The sequence below is a fragment of the Poecilia reticulata genome, chromosome 15 (assembly GCF_904066995.2).
Source record: "Poecilia reticulata chromosome 15, P_reticulata-male-v2, whole genome shotgun sequence".
NCBI lineage: Eukaryota > Metazoa > Chordata > Actinopteri > Cyprinodontiformes > Poeciliidae > Poecilia > Poecilia reticulata.
The window spans coordinates 3,116,588-3,143,099 of record NC_088844.1 but is presented as its reverse complement, the minus strand read 5'-3'; the positions used below and the strand labels follow the sequence as shown (position 1 = coordinate 3,143,099).

Here is a 26,512-nt window from a genome sequence, read left to right as displayed (position 1 = left end):
AGTGCTCCAAAACCTCCTGATAGCTGCTGCATTGACCTGCCCTTGATAAAACACAGTGGACCAACACCAGCAGCTGACATGGCTCCCAGACCATCACTGACTGTGGGTACTTTACACTGGACTTCTGGCATTTTGGCATTTCCTTCTCCCCAGTCTTCCTCCAGATTCTGGCACCTTGATTTCCAAATGACATGCAAAATTTTCTTTCATCCAAAAAAAGTACTTTGGACCACTGAGCAACAGTCCAGTGCTGCTTCTCTGTGGCCCAGGTCAGGCGCTTCTGCCGCTGTTTCTGGTTCAAAAGTGGTTTGACCTGGGGAATGAGGGACCTGTAGCCCATTTCCTGCACACGCCTGTGCACGGTGGCTCTGGATGTTTCTACTCCAGACTCAGTCCACTGCTTCCCCCAAGGTCTGGAATCGGCTCTTCTCCACAATCTTCCTCAGGGTCCGATCACCTCTTCTTGTTGTGCAGCGTTTTCTGCCACACTTTTTCCTTCCCACTGAGGTGCCTTGATGCAGCACTCTGGGAACAGCCTATTGGTTCAGAAATGTCTTTCTGTGTCTCACCCTCTTGCTTTAGGGCGTCAATGATGGCCTTCTGGAAAGCAGTCAGGTCAGCAGTCTGACCCATGATTGCGGTTTTGAGTAATGAACCAAGATGGGAGTTTTTAAAAGCCTCAGGAATCTTTTGCAGGTGTTTAGAGTTACTTTGTTGTATCAGATGATGAGGTTAACTGCTTGTTCAGAGAACCTTTTCATGATATGCTAATTTTTTGAGACAGGGATTTTGGGTTTTCATGAGCTGTATGCGGCTGCACAGTGGTGCAGTTGGTAGAGCTGTTGCCTTGCAGCAAGAAGGTTCTGGGTTCGATTCCCGGCTCCGGTCTTTCTGCATGGAGTTTGCATGTTCTCCCTGTGCATGCGTGGGTTTTCTCCAGGTACTCCAGTTTCCTCCCACGGACCAAAAACATGACTGTCAGGTTAATTGGCCTCTCCAAATTGCCCCTAGGTGTGAGTGTGTGTGCATGGTTGTTTGTCCTGTGTGTCTCCGTGTTGCCCTGCGACAGACTGGCGACCTGTCCAGGGTGACCCTGCCTCTCGCCCGGAACGTTAGCTGGAAATAGACACCAGCAACCCTCCTGACCCCACTGAGGGACAAGGGTGTAAGAAAATGGATGGATGGATGAGCTGTATGCCAACATCATCAGTATTAAAACAATAAAAGACCTGAAATATTTCAATTGGTGTGCAATGAATCTAAAATATATGACAGTTTAATTTTTATCATTACATCATGGAAAATAATTAGCTTTATCACAATATGCTAATTTTTTTTTTATAAGGATCTGTATATGTAATAAAACCAATAAAAGCTACGTTCTTATAGAAAACAATTAAATGAAGATATTACGATAATATTTTCTCTGTTTTTTCTTAACGGAAGTGTAATTCATAATCTATTTTTTCTCGAAACGAGAGAAGTTTGAGACGATCAAATTTCCTGTTTTAAACTCGTCTATTAAAATGTTTATATCAATATGTAACTTTTGGGTTGGTAGGAACATAGGAACAGTCGGAAATATCCTCAGTCTGAGATCTGCACTCGTATCTGAAACAGCGAAATAGCAGCTTCGAGAACTAGCGCAGGATTTTTTCTTCTTCTTCTGAGGAGCACCCAAACGCATCACCGGCGATTGTAGACGAAAAGCAAAGATGGAGGACAGCTCTTCAAAACAAATGCCCGAAAACCTGGACGACCCTCCGAACAGCCGTCTGTTCGTGGTCACCAGTCGGTCTATAACTGAAGACGAGCTTCGGGAGAGTTTTTCGAAGTTTGGGGAGGTTCAGGGGGTCTGGCTGGTCAAAGACAAGCAGACAAAGGAGCCCAAAGGCGTCTCATATGTGAAGTTCGCTAAGTCGTCACAGGCCTGCTTAGCCATGGAGGAAATGCACGGAAAGGTGCTGCAGGAGGGGACTAAACCGATAAAGGTACGACTAACGGGCTTGTAATAACGGAGAAGTTACACCAGCTGACTGAAATATTATCTATCAATGTTAATATCTAAGTAAAATCGGTTAAAGCTGTGGCAAACATGCTAATGGCTAACCTGATAACAGCTAACATGTTATTATCATGTTAGCTATTATTAACCCTCCAGGTCACGCTCTAAGTGGGTCTCTATTGACCCGGTGAGGTCATTTCTTTGCAATATCTTTGTAATGTAAAGTTTTTATCATTTCATATTCCAGGTATTCCTCAAAAATCATGTTACTGATATCCAATTACATTTTTTTAATCTACCCTTTATAAATTTTAAGAAATGGCACTTTTTAAATTACTACTCCATTCTTCCATTAGTCTGTCAGTAGCTCTGTGTTTTAGATTTCTTCTTTTTTTAATCAAAATTAATTTATGCTTTTTGGGAGGAAAATAGCTTGTTTTGAACAGTTGTCTCCTGTTTTGGATCAATATTTAGCCAAAAATATAGATTTTTGGCAATATTTTTTGTGTTTTTGTTATCTTGTTATGATGCTTAACCAGAGCAACAGGATGGTTTACAACAGTACATTGTTTTAATTGAAAAAAATCACAAGGCACACCACCAACCAAAAATGTAAAAAAAGATACTCTGTAGCCGCCTTTGTTACATATACAGTCATTCTTATCAAAGTGTCTTGAATAGGAATCAAACACAAAAATGCATTTTTATCACATTTTACATTTATTTCAAATTGCACTTAACATGTCCACTCCAAAAATACACCTGAACAGCCACAACACTGTGGTCTTAAATTTAAAGAAGTTGTAGAAAACGTCAAAGTGTTTTACAAACTAATCCACAAGCATCTTATAGCCGGAATACAGAAAATAATTCTCATTCTGAAAGAAGCAATAATATTTGGGAAACATTTCACTTCATATTCACTGTTACAATATGAAGAGTTGCATGTACAAAATGCCAATATCTGTATATTTTACCCACCTGGTGTGAAACCTGAGCATGTTTGGATGAAAACAGTTGATTTTCTGGCAGAAATTGAAGAAAGACAAAGCTCTTCCTCAACAGGTAGTAGCCAGACTAGAGAAGCTCAATTTCACACATATGTTGTGGGAAATGGACCCATGTTCTTTCCAACCCAACTACTGCTGAGCTTCTCTGTCTTTTCCATCACTGTCGTCACAGTCTTGCTAGATACGATGCTCTCACCGCTACCTGTACCATTCATGCATCACTAATTCTCTTGTTGTAATGTAAAATGCTGTGTACCTACTGCCACCTAGTGGTAAGAAAATTACATGATTACGCCACTAGTCACTGCTACAGCAGACACTCGAAGATGGCATTATTTGCAGATAATTAATTCAGTTTCAAAAAATCTTTTAAGACCAATTACTGTATTTTCCGGACTATAGAGCACACCATACTTTAAGCCGTACCTTCAAATAAAAAAACAAACAAACAAAAAAAACTGGAAACGTACATAAGCCGCACCAGGTTATAAGCCGCTGGTATCTCTGCTGCTCTTGGTTTTCCATAAGGACCCAGCAGAGGGCTGCGTCCTAATAAATCTACTGGATATATTAAGGACGCAGCCCTGCATCTCCAAAGCCAAACCATGGTTTCGTTCACGCCAAGCTTACGTGCAGCGGCTCTATTTCCCTCCTGTAGTGCCAGATCGACAGCCCTCAACTTAAAATCTGCATCATACGAGTTTGAAAACATTTCTTTGTTGCACCTGCTGCTAGCATGTGCGTTTTCTAAATTAAAATTAGCGCATTCTTCTTTGATTTCCAATCGAATGATTCACTTCCTGTTAAAGAGCCCCCTGGTGGTTGAAGAAAAATCCACAGAAAAGCCACACGCATGGTTCAATGGGTGAGGAAAAAAGTAGCAGCTTATAGTCTGGAAAATACAGTACTGTAGGGTGAAATTGGATAATTTCCACGGCACACCTTACGATCACTCACAGCACACTAGTGTGCCGCGGAACAGTGGTTGAAAAACACTGGTTTACAACAGGGAGCAGCTGATCAACATTGGAAAAGCTGAAATAATACCACAGCTGAAGCCAGAAAGCCCAGAGGAGTTGAAAAGGAGGCATCATGGATGCAGAGCAGTCCTGAACAAATGACAGCAAATCTCTGCTTTATCTTAATTTATGAATATGATTTATTAGACTATAATATGGATGTTGTTTTGTGTGTTTTTTTAGGTGTTTATAGCACAGTCACGAGGATCAGCCAGACACAGAGACGTTGAGGATGAAGAGCTGACCAGGATCTTCATCATGATTCCCAAAACTTTCACAGAGGAGGATCTGAAAAACACATTCAGAGTAATTACTCTGTTACAATATCATTTTGTCATTCGTTTTAATATGTAAAGCAAATACGGTGAAATATTTCAAACCTTTATTTTATAAGTACACAGATAAACCGGCCCAATTTCCTTTGTTTTGGAAGATCAGTCATTGGCCGATACTTAGATGTGAAACTGATCGTATCCAACAATCTTATCTACCTCCATCAACCATGGATCTGCTCTTGCCCGCTACACAGCAGACAGTGCTGCTGGTCATCCTCAAGTGGAGCCAGTTGGTACAGAAAGAAAGATGGCAGAGCAACGCCAGAACAGGAAGGAGAAATGGCCCAGAGTCTGGTTAGGGATGCAAAATGATTTTGAGGGCTGTTGTGAGTTAGTGCACTTCATGGAGCATTCCTTCAAGAGCAACTACAGACAGTTTTACATATATAATACCATCCATCCATCCATCCATCCATTCATTCATTCATTCATTTATTTATTTATTTTCTTCTGCTTATCCGGGGTCGGGTCGCGGGGGCAGCAGCTTCAGAAGGGAGGCCCAGACTTCCCTCCCCAGCCACTTCTTCCAGCTCCTCCGGGGGAATCCCAAGGCGTTCCCAGGCCAGCTGAGAGACATAGTCCCTCCAGCGTGTCCTGGGTCTCCCCTCCTCCTGGTGGGACGTGCCTGGAACACCTCACCAGGGAGGCGTCCAGGAGGCATCCTGACCAGATGCCTGAGCCTCAACTGGCTCCTCTCCACGTGGAGGAGCAGCGGCTCTACTCTGAGTCCGTCCCGGATGACCGAGCTTCTCTCTCTCTCTCTAAGGGAGAGCCCAGCCACCCTGCAGAGGAAACCCATTTTGGCCGCTCATATCCGTGATCTCGTTCTTTCGGTCATGACCCAAAGCTCATGACCATAGATGAGGGTGGGAACGTAGATCGACCGGTAAATCGGGAGCTTCGCTTTTTGGCTCAGCTCTCTCTTCACCACGACGGACCGGTACAGCGCCCGCTTCACAGTAGACGCTGCCCCAATCCGCCTGTCGATCTCCCGCTCCCTTCTTCCCTCATTCGTGAACAAGATCCCCAGATACTTAAACTCCTCCACTTGAGGCAGGACGACCCCCCTGACCCGTAGAAGGCACTCTACCCTTTTCCGGCTCAAGACCATGGCCTCGGTCGATACTTACTTTTAAAGTATAAAAATACTTTTTATCTTTTATTTTTCTATTCAGCAACCTTAGAGGTTTCTTTTTTGTTAATTTTTTAATAAATATGTCAAAGTTTATTAATGTGAGAAAGCCACAATTTTCTTTTTTTTTTCAGTCAGCTGACACAAAATAATGTTAAAATGTAATGTGTTTTTTTTTTTTTAATTCAGCATATGAAAATGTATGGATAGTGGGCTAGCCATCTTAATACAAGAGAAAACTCAAGTTTTTAAGAAAGTGGCTGCTAATCAATTGTTAATCAATAAGACCAATCAACTTTAGATTACCTTGCATAGCTGTTCAGAATATTAGAGCAGCATTTGTTTCATTTCTGTCCCATGACTGTTTTCCTTCTCTGTATGTCTTCCAGGAGTACGGAGATATTGAATATTGCATCCTGATCAGAAACAAAGTCACAGGTGAAAGCAAAGGCCTTGGCTACGTGCGCTACTACAAACCCTCTCAAGCTGCCCTTGCCATCGAGAACTGTGACAAATGTGAGTCTGTGCCGGGTCGGTAAACTGGTTCAGGTTGTAGTAGGAATTTATCACTTGAGAAGCAGTTTTGGAAATGTTCATAATAGATTTCATGAATTAGAACCTCAGCCAATGTCTTGTTGGTTAAATACAAAAACTGTGGTACTGTCTCCAGCTTACAGGGCCATCCTGGCTGAACCCCGCAGTAAAAATAACTCCTCCGAAGATTACTCTGCAGGAGGGGCGAGGGGGGGAGATTACAGCTCCAGTGACTCCACGAACCAATACCCCATCATCACCCGTATGCACTTTAAAATCACGATCAAACGTTTCAAATCTGAACTCTTCTTTTGTTTCTTACCTTGTTTGCTTTTGTTTTTCTGTACTACAGCTGATCAGGGGAACTACTCCATGATGGACTACCGCCAGAGCGAGTTCACCCGCTCTCTGATGGTGTCCACACGGGCCGCGCTCACCCAGGAGCAGATCTTTGCTCTGTTTGACCTCATCCCAGGAATGGAGTACTGTGAGCTTCACAGAGACTCGTACGGTATGAGCAAAGGTATTCTCCCCCACTGTAGATTAATTCTGCTGTGTGTTTTATCAGGTCTGATATGATTGTTCTCACCGTTCTAATGGCTTTCAGCGGCAAATGGAGGTCGATGCATGGTCGAGTTAGAGAGCAGTTGTGAAGTAGGGGGTGGGAGGGTCTCTTTGTTACACAGCTTGAAAACTTTGAATTAAAATATAATGGTTTCACAATATTGTCATATTTACACAAAATGTTGGTTTAAGAAAAACAAACAATGTTGTATAATAAGTTAAATATTCAGTCCCTCCAGTGTTTTGCGATTGTGGAATTTCACGGAAAATCAACAGATCCCCACATTTTTTCTCACTGTGTAATTGTGAGTTTATTGAAAAATTTCTCAAAAAATGGTTAAACAGGGGTGCAGAGGTTAAGCACAACCCACATATGGAGACCTTAGTCCTCGATGCGGCAGTCGCAGGTTCGACTCCCGGCCCGGCGACCTTTGTCACATGTCCTCTCCTTCTCTCATTACCCGCTTTCTTATCGATTCACTATCAAATAAAGGCCAGTAGATAAAACCTTAAAACCTTTTAAAAAAAGAGGTTAAACATTAGGTTTAAGTGACTATCTCCCACCTGCAGGTGGCACTATGTCTTACTTGTACTACACTGCCACCTCTTTATGTGAAGTTATAGTCTGTGATTAATATGGCAAGTAATAAAAATGAAGTTATTTAAGTTCTTTACAGAGTGAAAATGTTTGTGTCCAATCTGTCCATTTTTTTCCCATTTAAAGATTTTATTGGCTCTACTGGCCTTTATTTGATAGTGAATTGACAGGAAAGTGGGTAAAGAGAGAGGACATGTGACAAAGGTTGCCGGGCCGGGAATCGAACCTGCGACTGCTGCATCGAGGACGAAAGCCTCCATATGTGGGTTGTGCTCACATATGGAATACAACCGACTTATGGGTTGTACAAAAAAGCCACCATAGCACAACTTTTTTCACTTTTTATATGTGAAAATTTAGAAGCGATATAATGACGAAAAACAAATTACAAAATATTTTTGCAAACAATTCTAAAGTAGCATCACAAAACTGATTTTGACTGCAAAAAAATGAATTGCAAAATCCTGGAGGGACTGAAGATACCTCATACCCATTAGACTGTTATTATTGAAAAGTCACTAATTCTCAGTAACTTTATCAGTAAGTGAAACACATTATGTGGATTATTTACGGATATTTGCAATCTGTTATTTTTGTTAATTGTGATTGTCCACCATCAGATAATGAAAATATCACATTTACATATCACAGATACCACATCAGAATAAAAAAAACTTAAATATTTTTAAAAATAGAAATATGATCATACATCTCAGTAAAATAACTTCCAACTATTGGAAGAGTATGATAGGACAGTCTTTAAACTGTTTAAAACCTTGATACGGGTAACTGGGCCGGTTATGACCAAACCCTGGCGTTGATGATGTCATCACACATGGCAGGTCAGCTGTTTTCGATCAGTTTGTTAGCAGATATCAATGGAGACTAAACCAATCTGTTCAGGAAAGATTCACAGAAACATTTTCATAGGAAGCAGAAGTTTTGGTGTCAGCAGTTTGTGTTGGTTCTGATTGGAGATGACCCGCCTAAATTTGGCTCCTCCATGTGCCTCCAGGTCACGCTCTGGTTCGCTACAATAATCTCGGATCAGCAATTTATGCCAAGGAGAAGCTGAACGGCTTTGAGTATCCACCTGGCAACCGAATTCAAGTGGCTTTTTACGAAGATGGAGAGAGGTACTACACACACACACACACACACACACACACACACACACACACACACACACACACACACCATTGCTTAAGGTAGCCTTGGATGTTGTTTTAGAGAGAGCATTCACTGTCAATAATCTTTCTAATGAACAGTCAGTTGGCAGAACCTTGAAAATGTTTTCACATCTCTTGATCATTATCACATTTTGTTTCTTTACAACCACAAACTTCAGTTGTCAGTAGCGGTACATTAAGCAGTACAATGCAGCTGAACCAGAAATGTACATGCATCCAATAAAAACATGTCTGAAGTTAAGTTAGACCAATAACATAACAAAAGTATTTGTTTGCTAGTGCCACAATGGTGACAGAATGTGTCAGAGATTTATTTATTCATGTCTTCAAAGTCAGAAGTTTACATACAGAATGCTTACTGTTAAACAGTGAGGCCAAGCCCAGGTGGTGATGTCATGGCATCGAACATTTTTGACAGGTTAACTGAGACATTTGAGTTAATTGGAGTCATGCTTGTAGATTTATTTGAAGACCACATCTCAGATATGTGGGTTTCTTTTTGAAACAACGGAAAGCCAGAAGAAATCAGCCAAGACATGACGTCAGTTCTATGGAGAAAATGTGGGCAGGTCTGAAAAAGCGTGTGACACTAAGGAGGCCCACAAAATGGACTCAGTTCCACCAGTTCTGGCAGGACAAACCAGAACTCTAGCAAACAGAGGAGCTTGAAGAAGGAAATCCAAAAGGTTTGATCAGAGTCATACAGTTCAAAGGCAATACTACAAAATACTGAGGAAATGTATGTAAACTTCTGATTCTGAAGACATTAATAAATAAATCTGTCATATTCTTTCTGTCATTATTGTGACATTTAGTAAGTAGAAATAAATTAGGTAACTTTGACTAACCTAAAATGAGATGAGTTAGGTAAGATTTAACTTCAGACAGAGAAAAAAAAAATCTTCTCGGGTGAATGTAAAGTTATAGTCTCAGCCGTACCAGGGGGAAAAAAATCTGACATTGTTACAAATCTGTTCAGGAGATGTATTACAAATCAAAATCTGAGAAGTGTACTCTACTTATATAATCAAACCCCTTTACTCTGATGCAGGAAAATCTAATCTAGTGCAGAAGTTATGTATTTAATAAATTGAGTCTGTCTGGTTGTCATATAATGTTTTCAGAGAAAAAACATTTGAAAATGAAGATGGACTGATCTGTTGAAGAATTAGGTTAATTAATATGTAAAGGAAAACATGTACCATGACGATATGACCTGTAATAAATAAATCCAAAAGTGTCACAATGTATAGCCATAGAGATCCTGAATGCATTGTACTATATTGCAATAGCACCAAAATTATGGCATTATTACAATTATTCAGTTATGGCAAAAACGATTGGTTTTTGATCAGTCAAAAACTTGATCATAGAGAACTTGACTGATGGGAGGAAGAGCGAGAGCGTTTGAGTGCTAGTAACGTTGTTTGTGTTCAGCCCTGCAGGCCGGATGGCCACTCAGTTTGTTACAGCCCAGATCCTCTCCTCAGTGTGGAACGGAGCCTCCAGCAGTATGATCAAACCCGCTGTGAGTTTATTCACTTCCTGTTCTCCTTCCAGCTCCTCCTATTGCAAATACATTCCTTCACATGACCAAATATGGCCCCAGTTGTAATTAACAGATTTTTGCTTAAAAAATCTATAACAAATTGGTTCCTTCAGAATTTCACAATTGTTTTTGTAATTGTTTTTTCTTACAATCAAAATAACTGATTTTGTGGTGCTACTTTAGAAATATTTGCAAGGAATGTTGTGATATTAACATTTAAAGTGTGAAAATAAGTGGGACTTTTTGTTCACCATATTGACTCAACATCCAGGTAGTAGTAGTAGAAGTGTGAAATACTGCCACCTACAGGTGGACAGTAAATCAATTTTATCTTTTATAGCATTTTCTTGCTTTGAAGATTTACAGTTCCGCAAAATCTGGATTTCCCACCCAGATGTGTGAAAATGCGTCTCTCTCCACCAGGGGTTCTCGTCTGTCTCACAAATGTCTCGCATTCAGACGGACGTCACCCTGCCGCCTCTGAAGAAGCTCGCTCCTTCCGACAGTAAGGCCAAAGAGCGCCTGTTTGTTGTCTTCAATCCCTCCCCGCTGCCGCTCGACGTGCTGGAGGACGTGTTCTGGTAAACGTCGTCACTCCTCTCCATCGCCATGTTTCTGCGTTATCTCACAGCTAAAACATGCCTGCTAATGTCTGTCTCTGCAGTCGCTTCGGTTCCCTAATCGAGGTCCATTTGGTTCCAGGAAGGAAGGTTGGATACATGAAGTATGCTGACAAGCAGGTGAGTCTCTCAGGAGTGAATGAATAAAGTCAAGTTTATTTGTATAGCACATTTCATCAACAATTCAAAGTGTTTTAGATCATAAAAATTCTTTAATCCTGGAAATGTTCTTCATTTGCTGTAATAACTGACTAACCTAAGTTTGGATGACTATTTGACTGCTGAGGTCCAAAGATAATAACTTCAGTTTTATTTCTGTTCAGCTGGAGAAAGTTGTGGCACATCCTTGCGTTGATTTGTTCTAAGCATCTGTTCAGTGCTTAGATGGATTCAGAGTTAATTAGTTACATGGTAATGTAAAGCTGTGCATCATCTGTGTAATTATGGTGACTTTTTTACTTGTTACAACGTGAGCTGGCAGGAGGATGTAGATAAATAGGAGTCCCAGAATTGAGCCTTGGGTGACCACACGTGATTTCTGTCTGCTCCAATGAGAAGTTTCCTACTGACACAAAGACAGAAGTGTGAAGCCTGGTGGGTCGGAGTGGTGTGAGTTTCATTCGTGTGTTTTTGTGTGTCAGTGTGCAGATGAGGCCATGGCCGTGCTCCACGGTCGGATCGTCAACGGAGTGAAGATGAAGGTGATGCTGGCTGATCCTCCTCGGGAGGAGTCTCACAAGCGCCCACGGACCTACTAGACCAGAACTGGCAGGTAAGGGTTATATTTTAAGGAACAAAGCAAACGATGTCTAAATGTTGTAAACACATCTGCAGGGTTTCCCACAGAAAACTTGCCAAGGAGCGCCAGGGCGGTCATCCTATGGCCCACCGTGTTTTTGAGTTAATTTTTTTTTAAAGTTGACAGGAAATTTGAAAATATGACTCGGTAATTATGTATTATTGGAAGATATTATTAGCAATACCTAAACACCAACTGTAAAAATCTTAAAAGGCAAACAAAAGAACATCTGTTTCAGTCATTTCATACTAATTAAAGTATCCAAAATTAGTTGGCCCTTTATCCATGACTTGTCACTTTATTTGCTGAATTTCTTGGCATGTAGACCAGTAAAAGATTGGCAGTGGTTCCGGAAACCTTTACAAATAAACAATTCTTAGCCTGGTGGGATATAAGTCGAGCCTAGTAGCCCGCCAGGCTTCCAAAACTCTGGGGGAAACCCTGTATCTAACACCTCAGATCATTTCTCTCATGGTATTGTAGTTAGAATGGTGTGCATGAGTTTCAGATAGGGCTGGGCGATGAGGATTAAAAATAAAATCCAATTTAAAAAAAAGTCTTTCAAACCAGATCCGTTTTTTAATTTTAACCATTTTTAGTTGGCTTTTTTAGGCTTTTTAAAATTATTATTATTATTGCTCTCTCCCTTGTCTAAAATAGAAATGACAAGAATATAAATATCATTCCTTCTGTGAGTTGTATGTCTGAGCATCAGGGCCAGGCTATGATGTTTGTTTAGATCAGAGAATACGATCATAATATTAGCAGAACCCTTCCCCCATAATTCATAATGGTTTTTTTAGCCAGAAAAAAACCATTATGAATTACATTTTAAAAAAACACTGTAAAAAATTACAAAAGAAGAGTGTAACTATCAGGACCTGATGTGACCACCTCAGTTTGTGTAGTTCTTTTTCTAAATAAAGTCAATTATTTGCATGTTGTTTTAAAGTTCTACTACTGATAATAATTCAACGCTGATCTGATAAAAGATTGTTATTTTTAAAACTGATTACAAAGAATAACTTCAAAAGATGCTCAACATTTCTCATTGTAATTAAACATTTTTATGTGGTAGTTCTCTTAAAATTACCACTTTAATTCTCCTAGTAATATAAGTTTATTCTCATAAAATGAGAATAATTAAAGTTTTTTAATTACTTTATTCCCATAATTAAAAAAAATAAACATTTTAGCCTGGCTTTAATGCTTCATGGTTGAGGTATTAAAAATCTAAATAAATAGAAACTGTTAAACATGTTTATGGAACAAGATGGCCGCCTTTGGTGTTCTATGGAAACACAAGGGATGAATTGGTGAGAAAAAATGTTTGTTTTTCCCCCCAAAAATTATGTCTTCAAAATGTGATGGATTGAAAATGTTGATTTATCGCTCAGCCCTAGTTTCACAATAACATATGTAAGTTACAGAGCCTTGCAGAAGTCTTCATATCCTGCAAACTTTTTTCATTTTGTCGCATTTTGTTCAAAAACTTGAATCTGGTTTAATGGTTAATGTTTTAAACCTTCATTTTTAATATAAAATGTTTTAATATTTATTTTTCGCTCAGTCAGGTTGGACAGAGAGCGTCTGTGAATATATTTTTGCAATCTTTTAAAAAGACTTTTCTAAGGCACTGTATCTGTCAGCTTGCATGCTCTGGCTTTGTTGTTCTGCTTTCATTTAGTTCCTTATTTCTTGTTTAAAGGTAAAGTAGACTGACAGCTTGGTGAAATGAAGCACTGAAAAGATGTGACCCCATTTCCTGTTAATAACACTGCAGCTTTTTGTTCCCCAGGCGACTGTTGTCATAACAAAACGACACCTGACCTGACAGACCAACAGACACCAACATCATCTCCTGACCTCTGACCCGACCCTTTGCCTGACTCGTATTCAGTCAGTAAGCGTCTTTGTGTTTAATGATGTTTCTGTTTAATTTACATTTCAAAGCAAGACTTTGTGGAAAAAAATAGGCTAAATTTGGAGTTTGAAAATTAGCTAATTATGATTCAGAAGATTTGTTTTTGCTAAACTGTGAGCAGGATCCTGTTTAAGTTTAAAGAACTTGACCTTGAACACTCAGATCAGATATGTAAACCCATACTGAGCTCAATTGAATGTGTTATTTGGACTGATTTTTTTTTTCTTTTCATAAATAAAAAGTACATCAAGGTCTGCATTCAGTGTTTTTTATTAATATTTTTTATTGGATGCTATTTTTTATAATTTCTGATCAATAACCCTTTTGACAGCAAGACATTCAAACATATATTGTGAAAAATATATATTTCATTTAAAATGTCTAACTTTTTTATTATTAATTTTTAATTTCTATGATTCCTTGTGTTGCAAAGTGTATTGGGAATGCACCGATTTGAAAATTTGGCCCGATAAATATTGCCGTTATGGCTGATAACCAGCACTTACCAACATTATATACATATTTTCCTAGACTTTCAACACTGTAAAAACCATCTGCATCTCTGCTTCAATTAAAAACCCCAAAATCCTGTTTCATCACATGACCAAACAAATACCACACGACCGACTCGCTCCCCTTTCTGACACCATCTTGTTGCTGTTTGAAACAAGATGGAAGTAAACTGCAGGGTTTCCCCCAGAAAACTTGCTAAGCCCGCTGGTCGGGGTGCCGAGGCGGTCCACCGGCGGTCCACCGGCGGTCCACTGTATTTTTGTACTAAAAGATGTTAAGGTGACAGGAAATTTTAAAATGTCACTCGGTAATTATACGTTACGTGAAAACATCACCAGTGAAACACTACTTAAACCCACAACTAGTCTTAAAAAGAACAAATCAAAATATACAATTAAAATGAATATCAATTATTTGCGCTTTTGTTTAATCCAAATTAAGTCAGCAGCTCCATCAGGGCCCCCAGGGCTTCAGGGGCCCATAAATGCTAATATTTTAACATAGACCACAGATACATGAATGTAACACTTGTTTATTGAGATGATCAATGCTGCTAAATTGGATTCAATTTCAGCATACATAAATTAATAGATTTTAAATTGTTTAACATTTAAATGTAAGATTTTAAGGAGCAGGCAAGTTTACTTTGTAAAACTTCAGAGAACAATATTCATAGTTAGATTGTTTTGTTTTGAGCAGGGATAACCTGCTCAGAGCAACAGAGACTCTTGCAATCTGGCTTAAAAAAAAAGTTTTTTAATTTAATTTAATTTTCCTGAAAACATAAACAAGAAAGGGTTAGCCTGGCGGTGTCGCTAGTAAAGGATGGCGGCCGCCAGGCCTATAATACACTGGGGGAAACCTTGAACTCTAATTTGACTAATTTTAGTGCAGTTTTACGATCCTAGTAAAAAAAAGAAAAAAAAGGCAGACTGGCTGATGCCAATATATATTGTGCATCCCCAGTATATAGAATAGCAGATATGCATATAATTAACTTTTACCCTCAAGACCAGTTGAATCCCATCAACTCCCATAAGAGCACATTTTTAGGTATTTCCAATTTTGCCCGATGTCCAATGTTTTGGTAGATTAGTGATTGGTGGATACATGAAAAACTGATCTGATTCACTGCAGCAAAAGTCTAAAAATCAGTAACTGCCCCCCTTTGTTTTGCAGTTAGAGGGTTACCTGATGCAGCCGCCCACCACTGCTGCCAACTTTGTGACTTTTCAGACAAAAAAATTGGTACCGTCAAAAATCTGAATCAGATTTTAAAAAAATTGGTGATCAGCCGGAAAACTGCAATGATTCACTCCAACATAAAACTAATTTCCCATGAATAAATCTTGCTTCAAAGTTAACCAATAATAGATTTCAGGTGTTGCAGTACATAAGTGGTCTTGGTGTGAATATGATTCATATATTTTGTGTGTAAAACTCAAGTCTTTAAAGGTGAAGGAAGACGCACCATGACTAGAAGAGCCCAGAAATAATCAAAGGTTTATCTGTCCCAACATTCTCCCATGTTTGGGTCAGTTAAATCCATCCTAAGGAGATTCCTGCTTATTGACAGGCTTATGTACACTTGTGTTCAATGTCGAGGTTTTCATTATTGTTATACATTTAATACCCACCAGGTCAAGCCATACCAATCAAAATATAGATCTTAGTAAATTAGAAAATAGCAACCTTTAAGTATTTACATTTTTCATTAAACCCTTATATCTGTATTAAATGAATTTGTTCTGCTGTAATACTCTAATCTTTGAAGGAATCAAATGTTTTCTAATCAGAAATAAAGCTTTGAAAGGATCAGTTTGTGTGTATTTGATCTGTCAGTTGTTGCTGAAATAAATGAACTTTTCAAATCTCACTGCTGTGGAAATCTGTTTCCATTCTTTTGTTCCAAGTATCAGAAATAAAAGCACCTTATGACCACTGTAAAGTACAGTGGAGAACCTGTGGTACTGTGTGCTTGTTAGATCGCACCAATCAAATTTCTTTAACAAATCAGGCGTGAAACACCAGATAAAAGGTGAGTTAAAGTAGAAGAAAAGACAAACATTGAATGTAGACTTTTATTTCATAAGGAAGCATCTCAGATTATTTACAGTATGGAGCTGGGAATGTGTATGAATCTGGTCTCTGAGTGATGCTCATGAAGAAAGCTGGATTTAAATGAAAACTGGTCTGTCACCAGGTTGAAGTTTTAAATCAGTTTAATTAAATTATGGATTTGTTGAGACAAAAAGTGCCTCTTTACTCTGGAACTCTGGCATAAAAGGAAATGACACTTCATTTCAGATTTATGCCTTGGATTATTAAATATATTACTGAACGAATCACAAAAGAAGGATGTAGGCCCAGATTATCGCCCAGTTGTGAAGATCTGCAGAATGATGCAGGTTTGACAGTCGGCGCTGAAAACACAGGGCGCAGAGACAGGAAGTGATGTCATGAGATAATCAGGCTTTATTACTGGAGTCTCTGAAAGGTAAAATCATTCAAACGTCTGGTCTCTTTGATGTTTAGCTCCATGCATCCATCTGTCGTTCCCTTTAGTCACTTAGTCCTCCTCTTCCTCAGTCCTCCAGCCCCAGCGTGTTCAGTTCTTCATCCAGCTCCTCCAGATCTTCTCCTGTGAACAGATTTTCGTCCACGGGGACGTCCTCCTCTTCGTCCCCCCCCCTCCATCCTCCCCTCCCCCCTCCGCTCCTGAAAGCCCATTTGCCTCGGCGCCGCCGCAGGCTGAGTTTAGTTGATCCTCTGAAAGTAGAAGAAGGTCAGACAAAAATCTAAACATGTTCACTGTGAAACAAAGTAGGAAAACAGTCGAGAGTTGGATGGATTTAGGTCAAAGTGGACATTAGCTGGTTTATCCTCTTCCTCACCGTTGTCTCCTGTTGCCGCTTCATTCCTGGAGCTGAATCGGTCCGTAGATGCTACTGTAATACCCGTATGGTCGACCTCTTGTGGAACGAAACGGGATAAGTCTATGTCCTGAAAATCTGTAAGATCAGTCTGAAAGAAAAGGAAGTTCAGAGACTTCATATTATAACAACACAACGGGATAAACATGTTTGTTTTATGTAGTCTATTTTTTACCGTAAGAGAAAAGCAGGCTGCAGATTCTTTCAGTTAAGTTTTAAATCCAACAGAAAATAAAACTAAATGATCCTCATTTATGCACCACAGAATATCTTTAACCTTTGGCAGATTTTAATAAAACTCAAAAGTGCATCAAACTACATGCTATTAATCTCCATTTGTAGTTTTAATTAATGCGGAGGTAAATAAGTTGACTGATCCCATGTCTAGTTGAAAAAAAGAGGTAAAGGACATTTGGTACTAATAAACTAGTATGGATAGTACTTTAATGTAAATGACCCTTTCTTTAGATAAATGCAAGTATAACTGCCACCTGCTGACACAAATCAGTACTGCAGAATTAGATCATTAACCAAGCTTTCAAGTTTATAATCGCATTTGAAAGACTGAAGAGTTTATTCTAATATTAACAACCATTTCCACAATATCTGCTTATATGGTTTTAACTCAAATAGTTAAACGTTTCCATATTTACAAAATCTTCAGTTCAAGATGAAGCTGGAAAACAGACTTCAGATGAAGTTTTTATCTCAAATAAATAGAAATAAAAACCAATACCATGATCCTTTTTATCCATTTACCTCTTCCTCATCCTCTTCATTCGTTTCGTCGACGTACTGAGTATCATCAGCTTCGTCGTCATCATCGTCGACCAGCTCTGGCCGGAATTCAAACACCTCACGGCCGCTCACCTGGACAGACACCACCGGGTTGAAAGCTGCAGGTCACGGTAGAAACATAGTCCCTTCAGAAATAAACATTTACTCACAATGAGCGACTTGCCAGCCTTAAAGTCCGCCTTTTTTTTCTCCAGCTCCTCCCTGGCTTTATCCACCTGCAACCAAAAGCAGAACCTGGACCAATCAGAGCCGAAGAGCAGCTTACTTCTATAGCAGTAAGCAGGACAGGAACAAAATCGACACCAATGGTGAAAAGAACTCCAACCTTCTCCTGCCTTTTCCTCTTCTTCCAGGCCAGGAAGGTCTCCAGTGTGATCCGAGTTACGTTTACACCCAGAGCGGCCCGCTACGCATGGAGACACACGTCAGAACAGAACCAGGGAACCCAAAGTGTGACATGCTGAGAGTCATGTCGGCGTGTCATGACTGTCTATACACGATACGGCCAAACGTTTGACTCAGAGAAAACTTTTAGCTAGAGATGTACCGATCCATTTTCACTTCTGATGCAGACATCAGAGGTTTAGTATTGGCCGATACCCATGTGATACAGAACAACAGCGCTGAATTGAGTTGAAACTAGAGAAGCACAATATATCACAGAGGTCTCATTCTCGCGGCCGCAGGACGATGTCTCGTGGCCCCCACCGTGATATGAAAGTATAATATTATTGTGGCCCACAGTGTGAGTGGACCTCTGAAGGAAATCCCGCCCGCCGTTCCTCATCATGGCTGACATTCGGTGCTACATCGACTTCATGCACACTACGTTTCTAACAATAGTGTGGCCTGATGATGGACCAGTCCGGTACCAGTTTCCCTTTCCTGCAGTCGCCATTCCGGTACTTTCTACCATTAACAAATGCCACGATCAAACGCAGAGAAAGGCGACGGCTACTGGGCTGCTCGTCATCAGTAATTCTGCTTCCCGATACACACAAGTGGAAAGAAAAACATGATGGACTATAATGAGGATTAAGTTGTTAATATGCTGCTCCGGTTGGACAACAACTTCAAATATGTAAGCTAAGCTCCACCGTTAGCCTCCATGTTTACTTCCGCAAACACTGAGCACTTCTTCTTTTTATGGCGGTTGGCAGAACACTGAGAACGCTGACGCTATTGCGCCCTCTACTGCGCATGCGGGACACTTTCAGGTCATTCGCCCGTTCAGACTGCAGAACACATACAGGTCGCATATGTGTGGCTGTGTGAACGGCCCGGTGAAAAAAATCCGATTTGACAAAAAATCGGAATTGGGTCACTTCAGGCTGCAGTGTGAACGCACCCTAAATTTTGTCACACCCTCATCATGTCTTTGTCAAAGTCAAAGCCTGCAGTTCATGTATTGGAGAAATAATTAAATGTTGATGACATTTGAGGATATTTTTAAAATGTTTTTTTGTGGAATCCTTTATGCGGCCCAGGCTCTGCGTCCAGCGGCCCCCGGGTAAATTGAGTTTGAGACCCCTGCTGTATCACAATGGTCGGTATCTGTCTGATAAACAAAACTGAGCCGACATGAGCAACCAACATTTATTTTTATCTTGTTTCTGGTCGTTTTTGCCCGCCAGAAGTATTGAAACTGTAGTGAAATAACATAATATTGGTAAATAAAAGCAATATCAATATCAGATATTGATATTAGCCCAAATTTTCAAATCAGTGCATCCCTACATGCATTTCTTGTAAACACGGATGTAAATGTACTGAATTAACTCTGCACAAATAAATTTATCAACACCTTCAGAAACTTGGTCAAACATGTAAAAACAAGTTTAATTTGTTCAGTCAGAGCAAATGGGACTAGAATAGCCAATGTAAAATAAAGAACCTGCAACTGATGAAAACAGGTTGGCTAGCTTGGTCAAAGATGTAAAAATAAACAGCAACAAACATTTCAAGTTGTTCTGAAATAAACAATTAGGAATTCTCAATATAATGATAAAAAATAAATCATGATGTCTCTGAGAATGACACATAGAAATAGATTGAATAGATCTGCCATTATGGGTCAGGCACATTGTCATTAATATCTGATCTAGAATTTTTCTCAATATTGTGACTGATACAGATTAATATCATATGAGTGCATCTCTAGTTTTTGACCATCTTTGTTTATGAGCCATCCGTCTCACCTCACTCTCTATCAGCTCCTCCAATGAGATCTCCTCTTCTTTTTCCTCCTTCTTTTTGTCTTTCTTTAGTACAAAACCAGGTGGTAGGGCATGCCTGTACATACAGTTGTCGCCCCCTGCTGGACAAACCCAGAACCAGCCGTACTTGTTATTTTCTATGGCTTCCAAGAAGTACTTACACACCTGCAAAAAAGCAAACAAACAGGAGAAATGACAGAGTGTTTGGGGACTGGTAGGTGAAGTGGGACTGTTTCACCAATATTTTTGAACTCAGTTTGACAAAAAAATAAAATAAAAAAAAATACACTTACTATTTGTGTTTTGGCTTTCTTCTTCTCTGCTTCTCCGTGTTTTTTGTTGACCACCTCCTCCAACTTCTTCTCATCCCAGTTCTCCATAGTGTCTGAATGAAACAGGAAGCAGAAAATTACAGATATGAAAGAAATTCCCATTTCTAACTCAGGAAGCAGCTGTGAAGCTGTCTAGCTGAACAGCACATCCACCAACCTTTCTCCAGGTCTTCATCTCTTTCGTCCACATAGACGCTTCTCTTCTCACACTTCCTCTCCATGGACAAGTCATGGCTGAACTTACACTTGTCACCTTTAGTACATTGGCCCTGCTTAAAGAACGCACACAGCACTGACTTTGGATCGACACCTGAACACAATTCAAACAAGAAAACAGTTAGTTGGGCAAACGATGACCAGTTTAGACCAGATTAAGGTCATAAACGGAGTTGATCTGGCTGACTGCGTTTTACCTTTACTGACTTTCTGGGCAGTAACTACAGGCTTGAACAGCTCATTGAGTTCGTCGAGCTCTTTCTTCTTATCAGTCTTCTTACCGGTCTTATCTGCCTCTGCCTGGGCAATCTGAACACAGGAATAACGATACCATAAAGTTTGGATTAGATTAGCTATCTTTAGCAGAGGCTTGGTCTAGACTTCAGGTAAAATCGCTGCAGAATAGACAACTGGATTATTAGAGAAACACAGATCATTTGAGCATTAAACAGATAAAGTGTGCTGACCTGTCTGGCGCTCTGCTGTCCATATTTGACCTGCTGTGTGACATTCTTAATGTACTTCTGCTGCTTGGCACCTTTCTTGTTCTTCAAGCCAAAAGTCTTGTCCTGAAAAAGATCAACATCATCAAGATCAACAAAAAAACACGTCAACTAAATCCTGATAAAAGCTTTAGAAAAAAATAAAAAATAAATAAATAAATTTATCCACACCACCAGGATCTACAGCACTGACATTGGGATGTCATTTGGACTAGAGAAGTGTGGTCGGATGGTTACAAAGAGAGGGAAGGTCGTCCACACAGAAGGGGTCTCACTCCCAGAAGGAACAATAGCAGACATAGAGCTACAAGTACCTGGGAATACCACAAGCAAATGGCAACCTCCATGAGGTCACAAGGAAAGGAGCCACAGCCAAATACCTCCAACGAATAAGGCAAGTCCTGAGAAGCCAGCTCAATGGCAAGAACAAGATCTGTGCAATAAACAGCTATGCCTTACCTGTAATCAGATACCCTGCCAGAATAATTAGATGGCCAATGGAGGAGATAAAGACCACAGATGTTAAGACTCAGAAGCTACTAACCATGCATGGAGGGTTCCACCCCAAATCCAGCACCCTGAGACTGTACACGAGCCGTAAGGAAGGAGGCAGAGGACTAGTGAGTGTGAGAGCCACTGTCCAGGATGAAACATCCAAGATCCATAAATACATCAAGGACAAAGCCTCAACGGACGATGTGCTCAGCGAATGTCTCAGGCAATGGGGAACAGAGGACGAGGTGCTGGAGGTACCATCATGGGAGGACAAGCCCCTACATGGGATGTACCACCGACAAATAACTGAAGTGGCTCATGTCAGGAAAACCTACCAATGGCTGGAGAAAGCTGGACTCAAGGACAGCACAGAGGCTCTCATCCTGGCCGCCCAGGAACAGGCCCTAAACACCAGAGCAACAGAGGCTCAGATCTACCACACCAGACAAGACCCAAGGTGTAGGTTGTGCAAGGAGGCCCCTGAGACAGTCCAGCACATAACAGCAGGGTGCAAGATGCTGGCAGGGAAAGCGTACATGGAACGACATAACCAAGTGGCGGGCATAGTGTACAGGAACATCTGTGCAGAATATGGACTGGAAGCCCTGAGATCAAAGTGAGGACCAAAGGTGGTGGAGAATGACCGAGCTAAGATCCTGTGGGACTTCCAGATCCAGACAGACAAGATGGTGATGGCGAACCAACCGGACATTGTGGTGGTGCATAAACAACAGAGGAAAGCCGTTGCGGTGGATGTAGCAATACCAAGTGATTACAACATAAGGAAAAAGGAGAAATTGGAGAAATACCAGGGCCTCAGGGAGGAACTGGAAAAGACCTGGAAGGTGAAGACCACAGTGGTGCCTGTGGTCATCGGGGCCCTCGGGGCAGTCACCCCCAAACTGGAGCAGTGGCTACAACAGGAACAACATCAGACATCTCAGTCCAGAAATGTGCAGTTCTAGGAACAGCCAAGATACTGGAGGTGAGAAGGGAATTTTTAAAAAATATATATAGAGAGAATTATAGTGAAAGCTGTAACACTCTACTTGTGAAAGCAAATCTCTTGGGCTTCTTTCTGGCTCTCTGATCATTCTTATTGTTACACTTCCAGATGGGACATTAGAAGACAAACAAAAAAAAAAACAACATAATTTTGCTTTTGTGTTTAAATTTATTTTCTAAATAAAGGACAACAACTGGAGGAAGGAAAGTAATATTTACATGGTGACCGATAGTGTGGCTCCATCAAAAACTAATCACAGCTTTGGTTTCAGTGTAATAATAATCTAGAGGCAGCCGGTCAAAACATTTTCCATTGAGTCACACGAGTTTTTTGGTTTTAATTAAATTGCCGCTCTGTTGAAAAACAGTTAACATAAAACAGTGAAGCGTTTCCAACCTCTGAATAAGTGAAGTTATTTATTAGCTTTAAATAAGTTAAAGCACAACAAGTTAGAGGCACAACTCTATAAAACACAACCATGTTTAAAAAAACAACATCGGGTGATCCCGAACAAAACAAAAACAACTATTTATTATGTTTTATCACCTTTAGGTAACTGTGAGTCAGCAATTACAGCTTCAGACACAAATGCTTTTAAAAAAAACACTAATTGTAACGTGTCTCTATAGGACACCAGTCACATAAAGAATTATGATTTGTATTACCAAACTGCACACAGTAACTATTTTCAAATGTATTGTTATCCATTGATAGATTCATAAAACAAACAGTGGAGAAAATATCAACACCAACAACAAGGGGGTTTTAAACATCATTAATTGGAACTTATGAAACCAATAAAGTAAAATTCTTATAAGAAATGTATCACGTTAAGTGATAATACAATAAATACATCTAAAGAAATAGCATAATTCTGTTTTTGGTGGAATATATTGCACATATTTCACTATGCATGTAGACAAGAGACATTTGAAAACGAGGTGCTGCATCTTAACATGGCTTCTTTATTAAATGCTGTTAATATTTTGTAGTGATACGTGGCCATTTTATCTATTAGCTGCTTAACAATACACATTGAGATTGATGGTTTGTAATGTTTTTGAAAAAGCAAACAGCAGGAATGAAGTGCGAGATGCATTTTCTTTGTTTTCATATGTGTGTTTAGCAATGCAGGATGTGTTTGATGTGTCTTTTAACCTCATCTTGCTAAAGTCTCAGCATCAGAAAAACTCATCCATGCGTTTATCTTTATTCACACTGATTACTGCAAGTGTCTTCACAGGTTGGCATAAAATTTTTTAAAAATCACTCAGACAGCTGGAGTTGATCCAGAACGCTGCTGCTGGAATTCTGACTAAAACCAGGAACATAGAGCACATCACACAGTTCTAAACTCCTTCTGATGGCTCCCTGCAGCTCAGAGAATAGACTTTAAAATACTGATGTCAGTTTATAAATCACTGAGAGTTTAGCATCACAATACATTAAAGATCTGCTGTTGTATCAACCTTCCAGACCTCTCAGGTCTCCTGGTTCTGCTCTGCATCTAGAACCAGAACCAGACATGGAGAAGCAGCATTCAGCTTCTATGCACAACAAATCTGGAACAAACTTCCAGAAAACTGCAAAACAGCTGAGACAGTGAGCGCCTTTAAATCAAGACTACAACTCACCTGGTTAGAGTTACTTTTGAAACATAATCATGAAACATTAATCAACAATCTGATGTGTAATGATGGCAAAATGTAATGTTTAAGTTGTTGACTGTGTTCTACAACTTTGTTTTTTTTGTGTTTTATGACTTAAAGCACTTTGAGATGCGCTATACAAATAAAATTTTATTTGAAATTTGACTCGTATTTAAAAGCAGCAACATGTAAGGCTTTCTTTTGTTCTTCTAATCCCCTGGTCTAGATTCTCCATCAAATTAAATATTTAGGACTAAAAAAAATCCATCTATTTGCTATTTTCTTATAAAGCACCGTTGGTCTCCAAGTTTCCTCAATACCTGATATCAACATACAGCAGGAAAGATGTGTATTTGATACACTGCAGATTTTTCCAAGTGGTAGTATTAGTATTAGATTAGGCTTGAAAAATAAAAGCTCATCAGCCTAAAGGAGTTCCTGAGTCATAATGGATGAATTATTGTTCATCACCCATTTAAAGACTGACATCTAAGATGAAAATAATCTTTACAGATAAAATGCATTAATAGCCTAATATGTCAGGCGCTCTGCTCAACTTTATTTCTATTTTGGACATTTTTAGGAGACCATTTATACAAAACTCCCAAGTTGTCCTTTACTTTATGTGTAAACCCCCCCCCAGAAAAACAATACACAGACTATCAACACAATCCACAATATGTGAGCATTATCTTAAATATACTGCTAAATCTTCGCTGGACCAGTTTGGGCCCTTAAAGCAGCCACTGACCGCTTCAATACGAGCTTCGTGTATAAATGTGAATTATGACAGCATCGTATATTAACAGTAACAGTCAGTCAACTCCTTTCTTGACTAAAAAAGAGGCAGTAAAGCCAAATGAACATAGAATTGACTATGCAGAGCGAAACAACTTTAATACTAACTTATTATAGCTTCCGTTAGCCATCGAGCTAACAGCAAACACCGACATGCTAACTCGTGCTATATTTACCTCAATGATCTTTTCCTTTTTCTTCTCTTGAGTTTTTTTATTTCCCGTAGCCGGAGCAGGCTTCTTCGGTGGCATGTTGGTTTAGGAAACGCTATTCTATGAACTCGTGTGGCTGTTTTGAGTCGGGTATTTCGGTTGGAAATGCACATAAACCAGTTAATGCTAGCAACAGGAAAGCAACGGCGGCGCCTTCAAGGCCACATGTGAGATGTTGCTGTCTGGTGACGTCATCACCCAGCCAGAGAGGCATGACGGGTAATGCAGTAAGCAGGAGTAAAAGAGGAATATACCTATGTACATCAATTATAAACACAACTTTTCGCACAAACCCCCCAAATTTTGGGATAATTTTGTTTCATCCCAAAATGTACCTGACCTTTATACACACACACACACACACACACACACACACACACACACACACACACACACACACACACACACACATCTTTAATTAGAGTGAGACTTCTTCTTTGAATACCAGCTTCATTCTCAATCTGCTGAGCCTAATGTTCCATTTAGAACTCAAGTGAATATATGTTCTATCTAGACGGTATTTAATGTCTCTGGAAACTGCAGCTTAGTGAAGCTCACAGACTTCATTGCATTTTTACCATTTGACCACTAGGGGTCAGTATTACAACATCTGTTTGGTGATTTTAAAAGGAAACTATCAAGATGGATCAATTCAAATGGTGAAAATCAAGTAACCTAATTTCTTCTAACTCAGCCCGATACCGGAAAAAATTGTATTTCTGCTGCACTAGATTTTATGTTCACCAATAATCCTCAGTTTTCCCTGAATTTAATTGTTTTTGCTTTGACTTAGTAGATTAATGCTTGATACGTCCAAATAAGGGAGACAAATCTAGTCTTGAGTTGCCTGAGGCAAAGACTGCACAAACCACAGTTATATGGATATTCAGAAGATTAACAAAAAAAATTATTATGTTACTGTTATATGTGATCACTCCAATAGCTTAGAGTATCATCAAAAACTGATTGTCAGGATTTTAATTCAAAATGGGAAACTCATATACAGGTCCTTCTCAAAAAATGAGCATACTGTGATAGTTAATTATTTTCCATAATGTAATGATAAAAATTAAACTGTCATATATTTTAGATTCGTTGCACACCAACTGAAATATTTCAGGTCTTTTATTGTTTTAATACTGATGATGTTGGCATGCAGCCCATGAAAACCCAAAATCTGTCTAAAAAAATTAGCATATCATGAAAAGGTTCTCTGAACAAGCAGTTAACCTCATCATCTGAATCAACGAAGTAACTCTGAACACCTGCAAAAGATTCCTGAGGCTTTTAAAAACTCCCAGCCTGGTTCATTACTCAAAACCACAATCATGGGTCAGACTGCTGACCTGACTGCTGTCCAGAAGGCCATCATTGACGCCCTAAAGCAAGAGGGTGAGACACAGAAAGACATTTCTGAACCAATAGGCTGTTCCCAGAGTGCTGTATCAAGGCACCTCAGTGGGAAGGAAAAAGTGTGGCAGAAAACGCTGCACAACGAGAAGAGGTGACCGGACCCTGAGGAAGATGGTGGAGAAGGACCGATTCCAGACCTTGGGGGAAGC

At 39.7% G+C, this 26,512-nt stretch overlaps 2 protein-coding genes across 4 annotated transcripts; one reads left to right on the top strand and one right to left on the bottom strand.

The window, feature by feature from the left end:
• The first annotated feature begins 1,659 nt into the window (after positions 1-1,659).
• On the top strand, positions 1,660-13,530 carry rbm45 (RNA binding motif protein 45). Of its 3 annotated transcripts, XM_008429056.3 has the most exons (11): positions 1,662-1,991; positions 4,218-4,340; positions 5,891-6,017; positions 6,172-6,297; positions 6,388-6,558; positions 8,213-8,333; positions 9,825-9,915; positions 10,360-10,517; positions 10,601-10,676; positions 11,198-11,328; positions 13,154-13,530. In XM_008429056.3, exons 1-10 carry the CDS (start codon positions 1,716-1,718, stop codon positions 11,312-11,314), a joined length of 1,386 nt encoding a protein of 461 aa, XP_008427278.1. In that variant the 5' UTR covers positions 1,662-1,715; the 3' UTR covers positions 11,315-11,328; positions 13,154-13,530. The 3 variants fall into 3 exon arrangements, with proteins under 3 accessions (XP_008427279.1, XP_008427278.1, XP_008427277.1); XM_008429057.3 differs by having other exon boundaries at positions 1,660-1,991; positions 6,388-6,546; positions 11,198-13,530; XM_008429055.3 differs by having other exon boundaries at positions 11,198-13,530.
• A 2,714-nt stretch (positions 13,531-16,244) lies between these two features.
• Positions 16,245-25,138, bottom strand: zc3h15 (zinc finger CCCH-type containing 15). The gene is given in 12 exon segments (XM_008429054.3): positions 16,245-16,503; positions 16,506-16,561; positions 16,687-16,816; positions 17,485-17,595; positions 17,673-17,738; positions 17,849-17,929; positions 19,722-19,904; positions 20,033-20,124; positions 20,229-20,381; positions 20,485-20,596; positions 20,755-20,856; positions 24,915-25,138. Coding segments are annotated over 12 exon segments (1,287 nt in total). The 5' UTR covers positions 24,990-25,138; the 3' UTR covers positions 16,245-16,377.
• Between the last annotated feature and the right edge of the window lie 1,374 nt (positions 25,139-26,512).